This window comes from Pyrgilauda ruficollis, unplaced genomic scaffold, assembly GCF_017590135.1.
Source record: "Pyrgilauda ruficollis isolate IOZ18807 unplaced genomic scaffold, ASM1759013v1 scaffold19, whole genome shotgun sequence".
Taxonomy (NCBI): Eukaryota; Metazoa; Chordata; class Aves; order Passeriformes; family Passeridae; genus Pyrgilauda; species Pyrgilauda ruficollis.
The window spans coordinates 8238677-8257788 of NW_024518095.1; the positions used below are offsets into that span (position 1 = coordinate 8238677).

Here is a 19112-nt window from a genome sequence, read left to right on the forward strand (position 1 = left end):
TGAATTTGCAACATGACCTAAAGCTTAACTGCTGGTGCACAAAATAACCCCAGATTCAGCTCCAACTTGCGCAACACTAGAAACAATACTGGGAAAGATAGAACTCCAAATAAAATCACACTGTGCCCATAGTTACAAGTTTGGTTCAACAGCTGCCAAAGAACAAATCTCCTGGAACCTGCACATCTGGAGCAGGCAGAAGGCAGTGGGGACAGCTGCTGTGTTCAGCTCGGTATGTCCTTTACCAGCCACAGTCACCCAGCTCAAGTAGAGTCTGGAAGCAGCAGAGCTGCCCAAACTCACAGCTGGACCACAGCAATCCCTGTCTATACTTTTGGAAGCTTCTGCACCCTGTCCCTCTGCACACACTGCTGTGGGGGAAACTGGGAAGTTCTCCTCACCCCTTCATTTCTGCAGTACTGTCACCACAATACCTGTCAATATTTCTGCATGCCCACTCCTGACCATGACTCCTGATCTTACTATTGGCATGGATTTTAACAGAAAACAGTGGAACTGCGGCCCAGCATTTCTCACATTACACTTCCAGATCATTATCTGCTAGTACTGCTTATACTAGAATAATTTCAATATCGCAGCATTCCTTGAATAAATAATTTTTCAAAATGCAAATATGTTTGGGGACAAAATTATGAATTTCATGCTTGATATATCTTTATATATATACATCTTTGGTGACATTAGGAGCCTCCATAGCCAAGACAGCACACTGACAGACACTCCCGTGTGAAACCCAAGCCTCAAGTTCCATGTACTGCGAAGTCCCAACTAAAAATCAGCTGGCAACTAGCCCATGGACAGCAGGACTTCATGTATGGGCACTCTCCTGCACAGGGATCTACAGCAGACCATCCAGCATGGTCTCTGCCCCCCACATGGGTAATATCCTACTACTGGAAAGAGAAATGCAGGGAAAGGAACCAGATACACTGCTGTGTGTCTGCGGAGCTTAAAATGAGCTCAGTAGGAGTTCTCTCCTGCTTCGTTTAATTAATGTGTGGTCTCCAGAAGAAACAGAAGCAAGGCAGAGACCTTAAAGTTCAAAATGTTAACAGTTTCATTTACTTCAGCAGCTGTTAGGAAATCCTAAGACCTTCCCTTAAAAACCTGTAGGCGTACCAAAATGATACGTGGGGTACAATGTGGCATCTTTCAAACAAAAAAAAGATGTGTTTTCACCTACTACATTCAAATAAAAGGCCACTAATGTAAAAGGCATTGAGCTGCATCCTTCTAGGAGAATCATTTCCACTGCGTGTGTAGTGATCAAAATTCCAAACCCCAGCAAAAGCACTCAAAATCATTACATTAGTATGGCTCAATCTCCTCCTCCATACCTTTGTTTCTTTAATCTCAGATGTATGAAATAAGCAACAGCTGCTCTGCTGGTGCATTTTATTTCATCACATTTCAGTTTCAGGAAATTGAAAAACCTCTAAACTTCCTTTAAAATAGGGCAAGTGCCAAAAAAAATAGGAACACATTTTTTTAAGACATTCTTGCAAGAAGGAACTAAACTAAGACTATGTGCTGCAGGGAAAGCAAAAAAAGCAGCACAATCTCTATATAAAGACACTTTGCACCATTCTGTGTAAAAACCCATCAGAATAATGCTAATAAATGACAGTTTATCAATGGTATGCAATGAAGATTATGGTTTGTCTGATTTTCAGATGAAACTGAGAGTTTGTTTCCTGGACAATACAATGGAAGTTGTGCAGTAAATTCATGATTTAAGAACATTGTATTAAAATAGTTTATTAGCATCGAGACAAGACACACACAAAAAAATCAGCTTTTACAAAAATAAAAGCATTATACAGTAACAAATCTTGCCTGTTTAGCAAAAGTTATCACCACAACTTGAGGCTACTGTCTAGTAGTCTTTCACAGAATTAGACTGAGCTTTCACCTTCCCAGAGTATCTGGCCCAAATGTTTAACACCCCACATCAAACTCCTCAATGTTTCTATTCTGAAATCTTCCCTTCAGACATGGATATTATCCAAATACATTCCCTTACTATATGAAACACAGTAGCACAGATTTTCTTCACCAACCTTGCCAAGCCTGTACAGCTATTGTAGGTCCACTAATTAAACTGTACTTAGGAAAAGAGAATGATCATTTACTTAGTCTTTTCTTGTCCACATTATACTGACAGCAAAAAATCTCCCATCTTCAGAGTGCAAAAATGTTCATTATCAGAGGTGACAAGTAAACATCTTGGGTGGTGAATTACTTCTTTTTCTTTTTTTTCTTTTCATCTGCTGCCATTTTTAACTTTACTTCTTCCTCAGGGAGTGCTCCTAATTTCTTCTTCTTTGCATTCTTCACCTTTTCTTTGATCGCTTCAATATCAATCTTCTTCTCAGTTGAGGCTACACAGTAAGAAAGACAAAGATTGTTGTTTCTCCAGTGCATTACAAAAATACAACATTTGAGAACATAAGCTCTCACTCTATACATAGTGTGGTTTTACTTTAACCTTTAGAAAATGTTAGAACTATTTATCTTGAACCAAAGTTGTGATGTAAGTTTTTCAAGTAAGTACTGCTTTCTGTTTACTTGAATGTAAAAGTCATGGCAGCTTCACTGTACAACTGAAAGGCAAAAATTTATAAAGCTGGAACAACCAAGTGAGATTGACTCTTCAACAGAGAATTGCCATTTTATAGGTATAGAATTATTGGCTAGATGATCTTTCTACTGTCCCCGGCAAGCTCTGGGCAAGGATCCTACCATCAGGATTTTTTTGCATGAGCTTTCTTTTTCCTAGGGTGTATTTGCAAAATCACTCAGCTTAGAAATTGACAACAGAAGATTTTACAACAGGAAAAAGATGGTTACCTTTCTTTGTTTTCACAGCTGGCTTTTCCTTTGGTGGGATAAAAGCTTTATTTCTTTCTTCTTGTCTTTTCTTGACTGCATCTGCTTGCTTTGCCTGAAATTACCAATAAAAAGGTCCAACAGCAATAGAGGGCAAAAAAGGGCAAAAAAAAAAAATCAGATTCCAAGTCAAAAATCAAATGCCTTTTAACTGGACCCTGGGTTAGTACAACTTTACCTTTATCTCTTCCATTTGCTTGCGTTTCTTCTGTCTTTCTTTCAAGAAGTATTCGCCACTTGCCAATTCTTTATCAATCTGTGGAAGACAAGCAGCAAGAAGCCTTAGTTAATTAAGCATTATAAGCCAGACGTGTAGTATCAGGGAATCAGAACATGACAGAAAAAGCCTCCCCGACTCTTTCTACAAAGAACACAATTTCAGGTGTGCTATATTCCTGCATAACCAAATAGTTTCAACTGACCTGGCTTTCTGGCTGTGGAGGTGGGAACGGTGTGTACTCCTTCTTAGTATTTTTCTTCTTGGGCTCCTTGCGTTTCTTCAAGTTCTTCCGCTTGAATTTAGGCAAAAATCTTTCCCAACTTTGTGTCCTCAGTTCAGGATCTTTTGCTAATTCCCTTTTGATCATCAAAGTCTTCAGTAGTTTCAGAACATCACAAAGTTATTAAAAAAAAAGAGTATTACAGTAGAAGCCAAGAGATCCAAACCAGAAGTTCACTAGACTTTCTTAGAGGGAATATGCTACATTTAAGCCTTCCACATCTCACTTCAGTAAGAGCAAAGTGGGTAATTATGAACAGCAGAACCAGAAAGATGTCCCAAAACAGGGACAGAATGCACTGGAGAAGGTTCTTCAGTTTAAATGAGCAAGTATCAAGCCAACAATCAAAGAAGAAAGTTTCCTTTGATTTTGCAGATACTGCCATAATTGTATTATGGCAATATATCCTAGTAAAATGAAGGATATCAACGTCAGTGGTTTTTATAAAGCAGCATACTACAGAAATTCTCAAAATAGATTACCACACAGAAACATGTAACTTTTTAACACACAACCCTCTGTGAAGAAATAGCATTTTCTTGTAAACAAAGATGCAGTGGACCATGCTAACCTTGATGTTATATATGGGATGTATATTCTTCATTGTGTCCAGAACAACTTTCCTAACCTGTATTGAATACAAAAGAAGAAGAACAGAAAGCTTATCAAGTATTTCATATGCTAATCAATTACAATATCAGCTATAAAATACTGTGCTTCCTCTGCCTACCTCTGCCACCCCGAAGTAGTAACATTTAAAGTTAAGAAACATTAAGGCTGGAGAAGATCTCCAAGATCATTGATTCCAGCTTTTAAAAAGCTAAAGCAGAGGGTTAATTGGAAGGAAGAGCAGTTAAAAAATGCCAATACTATTGTCATGTTTCTAATAGACTCCAGCAGGCCCCACAAACATTATTTTCATGTTACCATGGATCTTATGGTGTCATGAGGAACTTGCTTTTGACAAGCATTCTTCTCCCACTGTTAGTAAAATATACACAGATGCTTTTTTTTTTCAAGACAGAAAGATCTTGGAGTCTAAGCAAAATTCAGCAGCTAAGATGATAATACTATGGACATTCATGCAAATGTAGCTTACTAACAGCTGAAAAGTCAGTGAGATACTGCCGAGGTTGCCAGATTTTGTGTATTGCCCACCCCCGAGCTGGGCACAGAAGTTTGTGTTTGCTACACAAACAGCTCGTCTACCTCATCTTACCTCTTTTAGCCCACTAAAGGGTCCAAGAGCTGAAACAGTGTTGCCTTGTACCATAATATAACAGTTTGTTAACAGTTCCAGGGCCTACAGCAAAAAAGAAATTAAATGAGTATAATGTGAAGACCTGACACAAATTTGGGTCTCAGTATTGTCTGGTTACTACACCTATAGGAAATACCTTCAGAGTAGATCCTTTTGGCCCAAGAAGCCGTGCTCTTCTTTTTATAAAAGTCTCTCTCTTCCTCACCAGAGAGCCTATCTTAATGATGTCACATGCAACATCATCCTGAAGGATACGAACTGCCTAAAGAGATGCAAGCAATGTCATCTGAATTCAAATGTATTACTCACAGGAGTCAAGAGAATACTTCAGTTTATTCTTCTCTTTTTTCTTTCAGATATATTTATTTCAAGTATGTATTTTATTTTACTTGACTCACTTGGAATTACCACATTTTTAAAATGTGGTATTTTATAAGTATTATGATAGAATTTAAGTATAACATCATGACAGAATTTAATACAAAATGTAAGTACTATGATGGATAAAAACTTTCAGGATTTATTACAGACCTGCTCAAATGGAACACTTCTTGCCAGAAGTTTTATTAAGTCTCTAGCCCTAATGATTGCATATGGATCAAAAGTCTTCTTAGTGGTAGTGACAGTCATGCTTCCCTCAATTAGATCCAGCGCTGCGTTCACATACTGCAATATGTAAAAAGAAACACCAGATCAATACCATAATTCAGCTTTAGCAGTAAGCAGTTAACTAACAGAACGTTGATCTATTTTCTTGAGTGACATTTAGCTTAAGAAAATTCACACACACAGAGACAAAACCCAGACTGATTATGTGTCACAAGGCCCAAAGCACCACCTCTCTCATCTCCCTGCATTCAAGCACAGCAAAGCTGTCAGTGCCTGGATGGTATTTGCTGTGGCAAATACTGTGGTGACAGCATTTGCAAAGAACTGCAAGTCTGGCTACACAGTTCTTCACCAATTTTGATGACAAAAAATGACACTGCTAATGCAAAATGCAAGCACAGTAGAAATTCACAAACACAGTATGAGAAAAGCAACTTGCACTGTTTTTATTAGCTTAAGTAAGACCTGTATGTCCCAAAAGGTAAAGTGCAGTATCAAAATGGTTAAAAGTTCATACATGTTCACCCAAGGCTTTCTGGACAAGTGGCCAGCACTCTTTCAGGTAGGCTTCTCTATATTTTGGGAACAATGTTGCAAAACTGCTTTCTTCCAGCAGTCCTTTGGGATTATCCTCTCTTGTAAAGGCTGGCTCTTTCCATCCATCTGGCACAGTGAGAAGTTCAGATTCATCAACTGCTGTTGAAAAGAAAAAAATGCTATTGTTATAAGAAGACTGATTTAATACACTGTTGAGTGCGGTTTGCATCTCTTCTGACCTTAGATAAACTACTGCTTTTAACTGTGTATTAAAAAAAAAAAAAAAAAAAAAAGAAATTCGCAGCTGAGATATGCGCTGTTGATCTGGTATATACAAGATGATTATTCAAGTATATCACACAGGAACAAGGCACAGACTGAGGCGAGGATGCCGAGAGCGGGCACACCACAACACGGCACCGCCGCTGCCGGCCGCAAGTACCACCAGCGGCCTGCGCCCTCCGCAGCGCCCCACGGAACCCCCGTTAGCCCGCGGCCCTCCCGGCCAGCCGCCAATCCCGCATCCCGCCCTCGCCTGGCGCCGCCTTCTTCTTGTTCTTGTTCTTCTGCTTTTCTCTGTGCTTCGCGCCCGGGCCGGGCTCGGCCTGCTCCTCGGGCACGGCCGCCATGTCCGCGCGCGCCGGAAGGGGCGGGGCCGGGCGCTGCCGCGCGGAACTTCCGCCGCGCGTTGTGTGGGAGCGCCCGGCCGGAGGCTGCGGCCGAAAACGTACAGGAGTACCCGGGTACTGCGGTGATCGTAACTAAAGGAAAGGGATTCCTGCTGAGACCTCATTTTTCAGCTGAATGACTTACTGTTCAGCTGATGAATCTGGATAGTAAATAAGTAATTTAAGGTTTTTGGGGGATGCTCTGCATCCTCCTCCCTGCCCCTTCCTGTACCTGTAACTGAGCGTTTCCTTCAATGAAAGCAGAAATGTGCCGTCTCCGCTGTCTTTCATGGAGACCATGAAAAGCCAATGGGGTGAAAAACTGGAGGAGACCTTTAAGAGCAAGAACACCCTGAGGCAGGACAGTGTTGTCTTCGGCAGGTGTTCGCCGCATCTGTTCATAAAAACCTGCACTCTACGATATTTAATTACCTAAATGACGAGAAGGATGTTTCTGTCACCTGATCTATACCTGAGTAAAATACTCATTTAAAAATCAGTTTTGACCCCCCAAAAACCTTTCCTTCGGACCTTCCTTCGTGTTTTTCCTCGCCTGCTCCACCTGCCAGCCCTTTGTGCTCCCCCATCTCCCACAACGAACAGGACTTCCCACGTCCTTTCTGTCTGCTTGACATCGAGTTGGCGCAAGCCTTTAGCTATTCGTGTTAATTTCTGTCTGTCAGCATCCTTCAAGCAGCGGGCGGGAGCGGTTCCCAGAGAAGGGAAGGAAGCCGAAAGCAGGGAAGCCGCGAGTCCCCCTGCAGAGGGTGCTGGCGGATCTCTGGGAGGTTGGTTATCCATGCCCGCTCCCGCTAGATGGCACTGGCCGCCGCGCTGAGCGGAGCATCCGAACCGAGCTGCCTGCGCCTCCCGCGGGAGGGACAGCGCCGGCACGGAGGGAGGGATGGAGGGAGGCGGCGGGGAATGTGCTCCCTCTCCGCCCATGTAGCCCTGCCCCGCCCGGCACCGGGCTTTGGATGCTGAATGCCATTGACATTGAAAGGTTCCGTGCCCCCGGACAAGCACAGGGAAGCAAATTTGCCTCTCTCATGGAGCTCTTGGAGCTTTCTGGGTCTGCTTGCCGGGCTGGCATTCCTCAGCGCTGCAAAGCCTTGGAGCACAGGACGGGGTCGTGCCCGGCTACAGACACCCGCTCGATGCGAAGGGAGGGCTGGCGGTCCGGGGAGCGGCGCAGTGAAGTGCATGAAGCTCACGGTGCGCGTCTCTCGCCTGAAACCTGGCCACGTGTTGTGAAAGCGCAGCAAAGCAGATCTGGAAAGAGTTTGAGGGACGGTAATTAGTTTAGTTCTGCTCTTGTTTAGTGTTTGATGACTCCTGTGGTGCAGCCCATCAAAAAAATCTCGGGAGTGGGCTGTGGAAGGGGCATACCCTCTGCGCTGGGCAGTGGGAGTAAGCCTCCTGGTGGGATGAGCGGAGAGAGTTAGAGAGGCTGCAATCCATAGAGTGTTGAAAGTGTGAAGAGAAATTACAGGCTGCAGCCTCTAGCCTGTCAACCTCCTGAGTAGTGTGCTTGCTTGCTTGTGTGTACCTCCCACACCTCTTGAGTGGCAGTGACTCGTGCCCTCTCCTCTCCTGCATCCCAGCCCCTCGGCCAGCTGCTGCTCCTGGGGGTTCACCGAGCCCCCGAGCCCCTGTGCTGGAGGAGAAGTGAACGGTGTGTGGGGTAGGGGGCAAGGGACTGTGGCCTTGTGACTTCTTTTCTAACCGGACCCCGTGTGATCCGGTGCTGCCCAGAAACGTCTCTGCCTGATCAAGACAGATACACTGAAAATAACAGAAAATAGAGGCAGCAATGCTAACAAACTTGGAGGATGTGATTTGAGAAGGGTCCTCAGGTCCCCTCCTGTCTGATTCTTTGAAGGAGACAGTAATTTCTCATCTTCCCCCTTACCTCAGTATCTGCAGTCCGGCTGGATACAAGGAAACCACTTCCCTAAATTCCTAATAGGATCAGGATGCTCCCACAGACCTGCTCTGTTTTTCCAGACAATGGCACATGTATATAATTTTTACTAATCACAGCTGAAATGCAATAACCAGCTACTGCTCGTTCGGCAGGGTTAGGAAGCTGATGACAGGTCGCTATGGGGACAATGGCTACTGAGGGGACAGGGACTGACACTGCTGCAGCCCCACAGGAGCAGGGTCCCTGCACGCTGGTTTGGAGCTGAGCTCCCAGGCAGGAGGGACAGTGTGAGTGCCACAGCAGTGGTGGGGCACAGTTACCACAGGTGGGGATGCTGTGCTGCTGCATGCTTGTAAATCCCTGCCCTCCACCACCCCTTCCCCCAGGGTCTGCATGCCCTACCAGCTCTTCCAGGAGCAACATGTTTTCCAAAAGCACCTTTCACTGGCAGCACATACCATGTTCAGTGTTCTACCCAGCCCAGTGTGGGATGGAGAGATCCAGTGCTTGGGAGGACCTGGCTCAGCTCTGTGTGTGTGTGTCTATGTACAAGTGGTTTTTTCTCTTAAAAATAAAGTGAAGGAATGAAACAGCACAACCTCTCTTACACACATTGATATGATATGATAAACAGGGCAAAGCACTGCTGTTAGAAGGAAGGTGCCTCTTTATTATGCAGCAAAGTAATTATTTCCCAGTCAGTAGATAGGACTCCAGCCACTTGGCACTTTCTTACGTGCCATTTTCCAATCCAAAAGAGCAACTTGGGATTATGTGATAATTCAAGCAATCAGATGAGCTCATGCACATGGCATTCATTTGCTAGAAACACCACACAGATCCCATTCAGCCTTAGCACTCATAAATCCATGTGACACTTTTATCTATTTATAAACTTTTAACAGCAGGTTATGATTGTTATGCAAGCCATTTTCCAGGGATTAATAAGCAGCTTTTGTTGATGGCAGCAAGAAGGGCCATTAACTGCTCTGGGACAGTCATTAATCTGTAGTAAATGCTAAGCATCTGGATCATTTCTATGTAATTAAGTAATCAATACTGCCTTTTGATTCAAATAACTGAGAATTATATTTCAAATTTATCTTGGTTTAGGGTGTTCTTAATTCTTTTAGTTTACATCAGGGCAGGAGGCACATGGGTGACCGAGATTTTCTCCTGGTGTAACAGGCTCTTAAATTACCAGATATTTTATATAAAACCTGTCAAGTGGTCAAATAGCATTCAAACTGGCCACCAAAACCAATTCATTGGATTGGATGGAAAAAAAAAAATCACGTGTTGTCCTCTTTCATAATAGACTACTTTCATTATTGGAATCAAATTAGGTTGCCTGAGCCTGGGAGGTAGCCTGGAAGAATTAAACCAATCAAACAGAAACTTCTGCTGCCCAGCCTCCCTCAGAAAAGTCCATTTTATTTCATTCCCTGGCTAACATGACCTCTGTGCCCTCAGGTGGATGAGGTTGTGGTGTCATCTCTCTATTTCCCTCTCTCTCTTCCTTTATCTCTCTGGGCACTGGTGTGAGTCACTTCTCTGTTTTGTTTTGTACTTGTCTTTGCTGTGGAATCCATTGATCTGCAGAGGTGCTCACAGGTGATGGTATTGGTGTCACTGCAAACCTGGCCAGGCAAGAGCACACCACGGTGGGGCTGCTGCCTGCTCTTTGGTGAGCTCAGGAAATGCCCCAGCAAGCAGAGTTCATCTTTCCCTTTGACAGAGAGCAGAGAGGACAGTTCCTGCTGAACCCTAAGGGTAACAAGGAGCTGGAAAATGAGAGAACTGTAAGCCACAAATGCATGTTAAAGGGCTGGCTGGAATAGCAAAGCAAAGATAATTTGTGGCAGAAAGAGGAACCCAGAATAAGAAGGAAGAACCTATGGGTAAAAGAGACTGTAACTTTGTTTGGGAAATCACTTGCTTGCTATAAAATTGCTGTCAGTTTAGGGGCGAGAAAAGGATGAGAGCCAAACTGGGAAAGGAACTTAGTGTCATGAAATCAAACCAGCAGGTTTAGATCAATAGGTCTTTGGTGCCTAATCATGTATTCATAGTGACTGAGAGAATGAGGCTTTTATCTTGACTTGAGTCTCTGGAAATTCTCAGAAAGCAACACCAGACCAAGGCAAGCTGCACCAGGACCTCTGAGATATACACAGGAGAGTAAAAATGAGTAAAGGTGAGTGCTGGTCAGGAGTAGGTGTGTTGGAAGCTGGGGAAGATGAAGCCAGGGGCTTGAGGAGGGCAGTGGAAGAAAATGCCTAAATCATTATACTGGTCCAAAGCCTCAGAGAGGAAGAGAGTCAAGTGGGGATGAGAAAGCATTTGGTCCCATCAGGTTTAGAAAGTCTCCCACATAGTGTGGAGAGCAATCACAAGTTCCCAAAGGGCCAGCAGGGACAGCTAACAGATTTCTCCAACTCTTTCTCCAGCAGTATCCGTCCTATTTAGGTAATGCCTAACATGGGCTGTGCCTGCCAGGGCATTGCTGGTCTAATGCCTCTTGACTCCCCAAAGGGGCAGGTGTCCCTCATCACCTGTGGATGGTCATGGCAGTAGAGCATCAAGAGGACACCAGATGCCCAGAGGCTCATGTCTGCTGCAGCACTGAAGGGTCCCCTCTGCCAGTGCCTCTCCTGGCTCCTCCAATGGGGAAAGGGGATGATCCTTTCTGAATGGGGGCAGAAGTACCTCCAAGCCCCCATCCTCCCTAACAGGGCCCAGCCAGAGCAGCACGAGAGGATCTGCTGTACTGCTCTCTGTAAGCATGCAAAGAGCAAACCCATTCTTAGAGGCATACAATACCCCAGAGCTGTGGATTGAAGATGAAAATTCTCCCCCGCAAACGTTTTTTAATATAATTTTAAAGTCATACTTGAGAAAACAGAGCCTGAACATGGTTTTTATTTAAGAATTTGCCTGCTCATCTGCCTTCTTCTGAAACACTCTCACAGTCTATTTTTCTCTTGCACTAGAATCTGGACATTATTATGCAGATTTCCACTATAGCAATATTACAGCAGAATAAATAGCTCTGCTATACACGAAGGGGAATCCTATTACATCTTCAGTAACTCTCAGTAAGCATTATCGCTATTATACCAATTGAAGAGACAGAAAACAATTTTTAATTAAAAATATTTATAGCAGGCATAATACCAACTGCCAGTTTCACTATCCAGTGAATGCATTTTGCAGCTGGTACTAATTCTCTCTTATTTCTATGAGGTTAGCCAATATCAGCTGTTCATTAAGCAGAGGACATTTCAGGAATATCCATATTATATGCTGTAACTAACTAAGAAGTTCTTCCTTTGACAGATATTAGGAAATCAAGATTGCTTGGCTATGTTATTCTGGGACTTCATAATAGAGAGGTCGTTTCCCAGTGATCTGAGTGGGCTGCATCATCAGTTTTATTCAAATCAATCCTACAAAACTGCTTTCCAGCAGATTAGAACATTTTAATTAGCAATATATCTTTTGTCTTCTATCTGCAGTGGAATAGGGGGTGGCAAATTGATTTCAGTACACCCTTTCTTTTACTGGGAGAGCAGCATAATCAGAAGGTGTCAGCAGAACCACAGGCAAATTAATTTTGAGATACAGAGCTTTCTACAGCCAGCCACACTGCTTCTCCTTGCACTGAGTCGGGCCAGGCTGTGTGGGCGAGTTCACTGCTGCTGTTAGAGCCAGACGCTCCGGGGGGCAGAGTCTGATAAGGCTCTCTTGGGTGAAGGGCATGACAACAACCCTCTGGCTCACCCTGAACATTCTCACACTTTCTGTGCCACAGAGCACATAAAACCTCAGTTCCTGTCCTTGTTAGATGTATGTATCTGTAAATGTGCATATTGTAGCTGTAGGTGGTGGACAGCTGTCCCTAGAAGCTGTAAAAGCACCTATCTGCTGCAGCCGTAACTCAGGCTCAAAGGAAACCAGCAGGCAGAGGATGAGCCGCAGAGGAGCCCTGTTCCCACATATCTTCCATCCTCCTATCTCTGTGTGCCACCGGACATGTGTCTGAAATATGGAGCTGGAACATTGCCTCCACTAGTTTTGTGTACATGGAGAGCTCTTTCCCCATAAATGCAGGGATTAATGAGAGTCAGTTTGTCCTTGGTTCACATTCGTGTGGTTCAGAGGGATTGTGGCATGCTGAAGGTTCCAGCCCATAAAATCTAATACAAACTTCTTGTTCCCTGTATTCACCCCAGGATAGCTGGCAGCCCAGTCAGTGAGGAAATCCCCTGGTGGTTTTTCAAAGGAGCAGCTGGGAACTGACAAACCAAGCAGCTCATCATAACCTGGCATGCGAATTGCTAACTCCCATATGGTTATTGTTTTTCACTTTAAAATATTAGCAGTGAGTTTCAAAACACAGAATTTAGCAAGCTGTGTTTCATCACTGAAAAGATCAAACCCTGTTTGAGTCTGTGAAGCCATTTACAACATGCTTATCCTTCCACCTGCAATAGATTTCTCAGCAATTTCCCCTGGTCTGTGTCCGCAGTGACAGCAGAGGGGCCCAGGGGAAACAGCTGGAAAGATGAATGATGTGGAGATGGGCATCTGCGAGGGGAGCAGAGGCTCTCCCAGGAGGTGATTCAGAACAAGGGTTTAATGTAGGGATGTGCTCTGAGTCATTTCCAGGGAAGCTTCCCTCTGCCCACTGCCTGCAGACTGACCTGTGAAGAGCAGCTGCTGTTGCTTAATTAGCCCTTGTGAATATTCTGCTCTTTAATCCATCTTTAAAGCTCACAAAAGCCTATCATGTCTGTGTGCTACTCTTGCTCTAGGCAAGATTGCACCACTTATCAACAGCTTCAAGAAGCTGAGATTCACCAGCAACATATGGGAATGTCCGATCTATTACATCCGTTTTCTTTTACCTACAGGGAAATAAGGATGTCAGTCAGCTAAGGAACAAACTCTTTTTTTCTTTGCACAGATGGCCATAAGGGCTTCCAGAACACTTTGGACTGAGTGTACGGAATGCAGCAGTTTTAGGTGTGACTTTCTCAGTAGTCCCAGGCTAGCTCTGATTTCAGCCATTCCCCTTGGTAATTCATGGAAGTGAGCATTGTGTATTTGAGGAAAGTGCCATTTGGTAGAAATGGCTTCTCTAAAGGTAGAAAGCAAAGTTTCAGTGAAAAAAATTATACTAGTCAACCCTCTGGAAAGGCAGTCTGAACAAGGGGAGCAGCAGAGCATGAAGCATTCCTTCTTGTCTTTTTCCTTAGCTTTCCATGAAATGGCATAGAAAATTATGTCTATGGAAAGACATAATGTTATTTCTCAAAAATATTTTCTCTGGATTAAAACAAAATTTGTAGGTTGAATAACAGTTTTCACCAGTCCTGGAAAAGGGGAGTTCATCAGTGTAGTCAGCCCTACAGTGTGCCTGAGAACCTGGGTACCCATTTCCAGAGCTGCTACCATGCTTGAAAAACCATTTTCCTTGCTTACACTGTAAATTTTCATGGACACAAACTTTTTCTAAGTATGTGTTTGTGCAGGAGGGCAATTTGAGATAATTCCGTGTGAGGTACCACTGCAATGCAAACTGCTGGCTGCTCGGTCCTGAGTTTGTCATTAAGTTATATTTATTGAGGAAGGAAATACAATGGAGCTGCTGGGTGACAAAGTAGTTGTTAAAACAACCATTCCAAATAAAATGTCAGAGACTGAAGTTTCGTGGATAAAATTTCATTTTTGCATGCTACCGGGTGGAAGAAAAGAGCCCATCTGTTCTCCAAGCATTGCACATTGTTAAGCAAACTACTCACAGCTTGGCAGATCAGAACATTAGAAGAAAAAAATTTCAGAAAAGCCAACCATAGATGAGCATGAATACAAGATGAGTCATTGAAGCTTGCCCAAAAGCAACATAAAAATGATGGTTCTTGCCAGGAAGTTATGCCAGGGTATTCTCACGGGCTTGGCTCGCCGGGATGGGCGGGCAGAGAGAGAAAGAGGCAGGGAATAGGGGAGCATTCTTCCGCTGCCGGCGCTGGCGAGGGCCGCTTGGCTGCTCGCTGCGGGGAGAATGCCTGTGTTTGTCTTAGCAGACAAGGGGCACCATTATCACATACCTCAGCAGGGTTGTAGATGTCAACCAAATAATTGGTTTTATTTAGAATATGACATCCAACTGGTGAATAAAGCATTTTGGGTGTCCTAGAAAGATTTTATATACAAACCAGCTGGAATCCCATTGACAGGAAAAGCCCCTTCCTTTGCCTTTCCCCCTCCCCATTATTTTGAGTCAGACAGAGCTGGAAGGGACTGAGAGGAACTCCAAGAAGCCCATGCCTTTGAGCAATAAAGTCTACTGTGCTAAACATCTGACACTTGTTCATTAAGAGAGACCCAGGCAAGCATTTCATCATTGAGATGAGTATTTAATACATGAATGGGTAACGAGAAAACATATTTGTGGCCAATTCAAAAGGCTGTCATACAAGGAGACTCCAAGTCTGAGCAGGTTGGGAAAGCTGCAGGGTGCTTTGGAATTCTCTCAAGTGAACTCACACTTGTAAAGCACAAAGTTGCTGCTGCAGCCTCTGAAGAAAAGTGGAAGTAGAATGGGCAGATAGTGGGGCAGGCAGCAGGTACCAGGCTCCTGCCTTTAGCACAACCACAAGGTTATAGGGAAGAGGGAACCTTACACAGCTTCCCATACAAAGCATCACAGCTGCACCCATCCCAACGTTTGTCCCATCATTCCAGAGCTGCACGAGTTATGTGCTAGGGTGTTCCCAAGCTCAGAGAAAGTCCATCACAGTAGCCCCTAGTACATGTGTCTCATGAACAAAGCTGGATAGATGCATCTTCTTACTGTGGCAATCTACTACTTGTTCAAGGAAAATTATTCAAGGTGGATCTACTCAAAATAAGAACATAAAATTACTAAAGGCCTCCAATAGCTGAAGATTAAAATAAATTTCAAATGAGACCAAAAAAGGACAGAAACATTCAGTAAAGTGCTTTTTCTCGACTTCTGGAAGATGTAGGATGCTGGCTTCTAACAAGAGTAGAGCATGTCATGCACATCCAAAATGTCCCAAAAGATAAAGGAATGATTTTTTCAGTAACTTCTTAAGTAATAGAGGCATTATGGAAAATTTTAAACAAGACGGTGATGTGCTAATTAAAAATGACAAGTAGGAAGTCACTGGTTGAAAGATTTTAATTCTGAGTGAAACTATGGAGAAGCTTGATGTGCAATTCAGTAATCAAGAAGGTGTACATTTAATCACTGAACCCATTGTTTCATAAGAACAAGCTGACTTTGTTTACTATATTTCTTACTTTTCTGGTTTATAAGTTTGTCTGAAAAAGGCAATCATGGACATGACAGACTGCTAATCCATACTTGTTGTAACAAGATAGCTGGGTGTTATCTCAGAAAAACCCCACCAGAATCAACAAAAACTCCCCACTACATAATACAGGACAGACCTGGTGGATTAAGCCCTCGGTGATTTGTTAATGACTGTGAGGAACAGTCATGAAGTGGACTGCTGTGTTTCTGAGTCAGGCAGCCTAGGACCAAGGCACTGGTTTTGTTCAGCACCTGAGAGTGATTCAAGAACCCTGCAAAGCCAGTGTGTGGAAGATGCCCAGGCAGCAAGGGAAATCTGTTATGACACAGCAGTCATGCAGAGTGAGCTGGAGCACTTGCTCAGCTCAAGGTACCCAAACGAGAAAGATGTTAACATCAGGCAATCCAAAACCACACATCTAGGGATGAGGAGTGCTGGATCTGTGTGGCGGCAAATAGAACGCTGGAAACAAATTACTCTGTAGAGTTTATGAATTAAAAGAGGTCAAGAAATGCAATTGAAGTGCTCAGAACAATGCTGTGAAAAAATAAATAAAAGAGATATATGGACAAGAAAATAGTGAGCAACACAGTGATGTAAATGCTTAAATACAGCATTGGTGAGGTGATCCTCAACACCTGTGTCAAGTTAGTGACTACATTTCTTACAAAATTAAATTAACTTGCAGAAGAGACCTACTAAAGAATTGGAGCACAGGAAAATTGCCAAGAGCTCTGTAAAAAAATATAATTTGTTTGTCAAAATCTGTAGACAATGCTTCTGTATCGTCTTAAAATTCCTAGTATTAAGAAGATATTAATATTTCAGATAAATGATTCAATGGTAATATTTAAATTATCAACAGATAATAATTATCAGGTTTAGGTAGCAGAAATAAGAAATGCATTTTTTTACACAAGTACATTTGTACACAAGTAGAAGTGTGGTTAAAGAGGGGCTGAGATGTAAATTGTTTCTCCACTTCTTGATGGCATTGGCTGATGATTTGTTGCCTTTCTGGGTGATATGCTTTAGTCTAACATTGCTTTAGTTTAAGTATTGATCTCAATATATGAACACTCAAAATTAAATTATCTGTTCCTTGCATGTGATTGTGCTTAATTTCATGATTCTTTCTTGCCTTAAGGTTGGTGACCCTCCCAGTTCTCCCCCCATATCATTCCGCACATTAAGGTTTGCACCATGGCAACCACAAATAAATTAGAAAAATGTAAAAACTTATAAAACACTGTGGTTAAGCAGCAGCTCTTACTTAGTATTTGAGACCATTTGCAAATCAGGAGAGAGGAGCTCAGCAAGATAGGCAAGACAGGCCAATTGCAGTACTAAGTGCTAGGATTATTAGGGTTTTGGTTACCCAACAAGCTCACTGGAACCAAAGGATACCCTGTCTCCTGGGTCAGGTGACCCCACTTCAGCATGTGCTGGGCTGAAAATCCTGCCTAAATGTTCTCAAAGCCTTTTACTGTGAGTTTGGGCTGTGTGCTGGTCCTGTTATCAGCTATAAGAGCAGGAACTGTGGTCCTGCCAAAATTAGATAAGGGTTACAGAAAAAGAGAAAAGGGCACCAGCAGATATTGCTATCAAACAGAGTGCTTGCTTGTGCTCTCACACTGCTGGAAATCATCAGCAAATTAGGAATAAAAGGAACATGCAGGCGATGTGTTCCCAGCTGAACTTCTGTAAATGTCACAGCATTTGCATTGACACCACAGACTGCTACGTTACTAAAGAAAAAAAAAAAAAAAACAAAAAAGGGAGGGAGGAAGAAAGATAATATTGCAATGAAGATTGTTTTTCAAATGAGAATAATCAAAGTTGTTTATCTATCCTGCAGGAATCTAAAAATCGCTATAATTGAATAATGGTCAAAAGGTAATAGACTAAACAGTAACTGATAAAAACGACTTAAAGCATGTTAAATTACTTATATCAAAGAATAAATGGGAATCAGACAAAGATTCTGATTCTGGAAGAGTTTGATCTTTTATGTTCGTGTTTATGCATCATGTCTCAGAGCAGACCCTGGGTGATGCACAGAGACTCAGGAGTCATTGAGACTGCAAAATCAAGAGGGGTAAACGCCATGGGAAATACTGGCAGCTCAGATGAAATTGTGCTCTTGAGAGCCAGCAGCATACTGCAATCACTTGAAAGCCTCCAGAGTACTTTAGCATCTCTTGGCCTTTGGTGAGAAAAGCAGGATGGGGCTGGTTTCTGCATACAGCAATGCCATTTGGAAATAGGATGCCAAGTTGTTAAAGGGATTTTTTGAAATCTCAGCAAGGCAACACCTGCCCATTTGACAATGCTCTTCATAGTTAGAATGACTCCTCTGATGCTTTGAATATCACAATGCATCATTTATTCCTTTTCATACAGGAGGAAACTTCTCTTCTTGTAACTCATGAGACTGTGTTTGGTAACAGCCAGTCTGTGACATCCCTCTGGGGAATGAGGAACCTTAGAGCAGATACCACCTCATGAATAATTCCTGTAGCACACGAGAAAGACCAGCAAGAACATTCCACATATCCCTTCAATCATGCCTTCCAGAGGGACCATAATGCTTACCTCTGCCTTGGAGAAGTAAAGTCAGGGCATACATTGCAACAGGACAAGATTTTAGTTCAGGAACATTTTCATACCGGGTCCTTAAGCTGGGAGAAGAGAGCATGACTATGCTTGCCCACTTTTACAGCAAGAGCATTTCCTCTCATGGAACTCAGTTTGACTGCCTTGCCTAGCCATCAGGTTCTGCTGCAGATTTGCTCTTCATATTATTTCACTTGCATCAGAAGACTCAAGGGTAACTGTTTTGTCCTCAAAGTTTCTCTTCACCAAAATCCATGATTTCTCGTTAAAGGAAAGAGTGAAGGCATCTTCAGAGAACAGTGCATGTGAATAGGCTCATCTTAACCAAAGGGGTTAAAATCAGTATCTTTAATTACAATATAAATTAACAGGAAGAAACTTTCCTTTAAATAGTTACTTTTAATCTTGTTACATTTATTCTCCTTGATCCTTTTGCAAGGAGAGGGAGACCTTGCTGATTGCTAGCCACACAGATGTGTTGGTTTGAAGTTGTAGTCAGTCTTTGCACAGAATTTGGCTTTTTTTTTGCCTGCTATCCAGAGTGACCCATGGTGAACATGTTTAAGCCATTACATAACTTAACATACCCTGCTTAGGTCCTTCATTCTGTGTAACAGAGAACAGCAATTAAAATTGAAAAAGCTAACTCTTTTTTGCATCCTGCTGTTTTTGTATGGAAAGAGGGATTTAATAAAAATACAGAAATTTAAAACTGTGGTAAATTGGTTTCATATGTTT

At 42.8% G+C, this 19112-nt stretch overlaps 1 protein-coding gene across 2 annotated transcripts; it reads right to left on the reverse strand.

The window, feature by feature from the left end:
- Nucleotides 1-1763: 1763 nt before the first annotated feature.
- On the reverse strand, nt 1764-6471 carry KRR1 (KRR1 small subunit processome component homolog). 2 transcript variants are annotated; one of them, XM_041465692.1, is made up of 10 exons: nt 6353-6471; nt 5798-5973; nt 5203-5337; nt 4808-4933; nt 4630-4713; nt 3982-4038; nt 3333-3503; nt 3089-3166; nt 2872-2965; nt 1764-2402 (listed from the first exon to the last, which is right to left on the reverse strand). In XM_041465692.1, the coding sequence occupies exons 1-10, from the start codon at nt 6444-6446 to the stop codon at nt 2260-2262; spliced, it is 1158 nt and encodes a 385-aa protein (XP_041321626.1). In that variant the 5' UTR covers nt 6447-6471; the 3' UTR covers nt 1764-2259. The 2 variants fall into 2 exon arrangements, with proteins under 2 accessions (XP_041321626.1, XP_041321625.1); XM_041465691.1 differs by having other exon boundaries at nt 5798-5976.
- Nucleotides 6472-19112: the final 12641 nt, after the last annotated feature.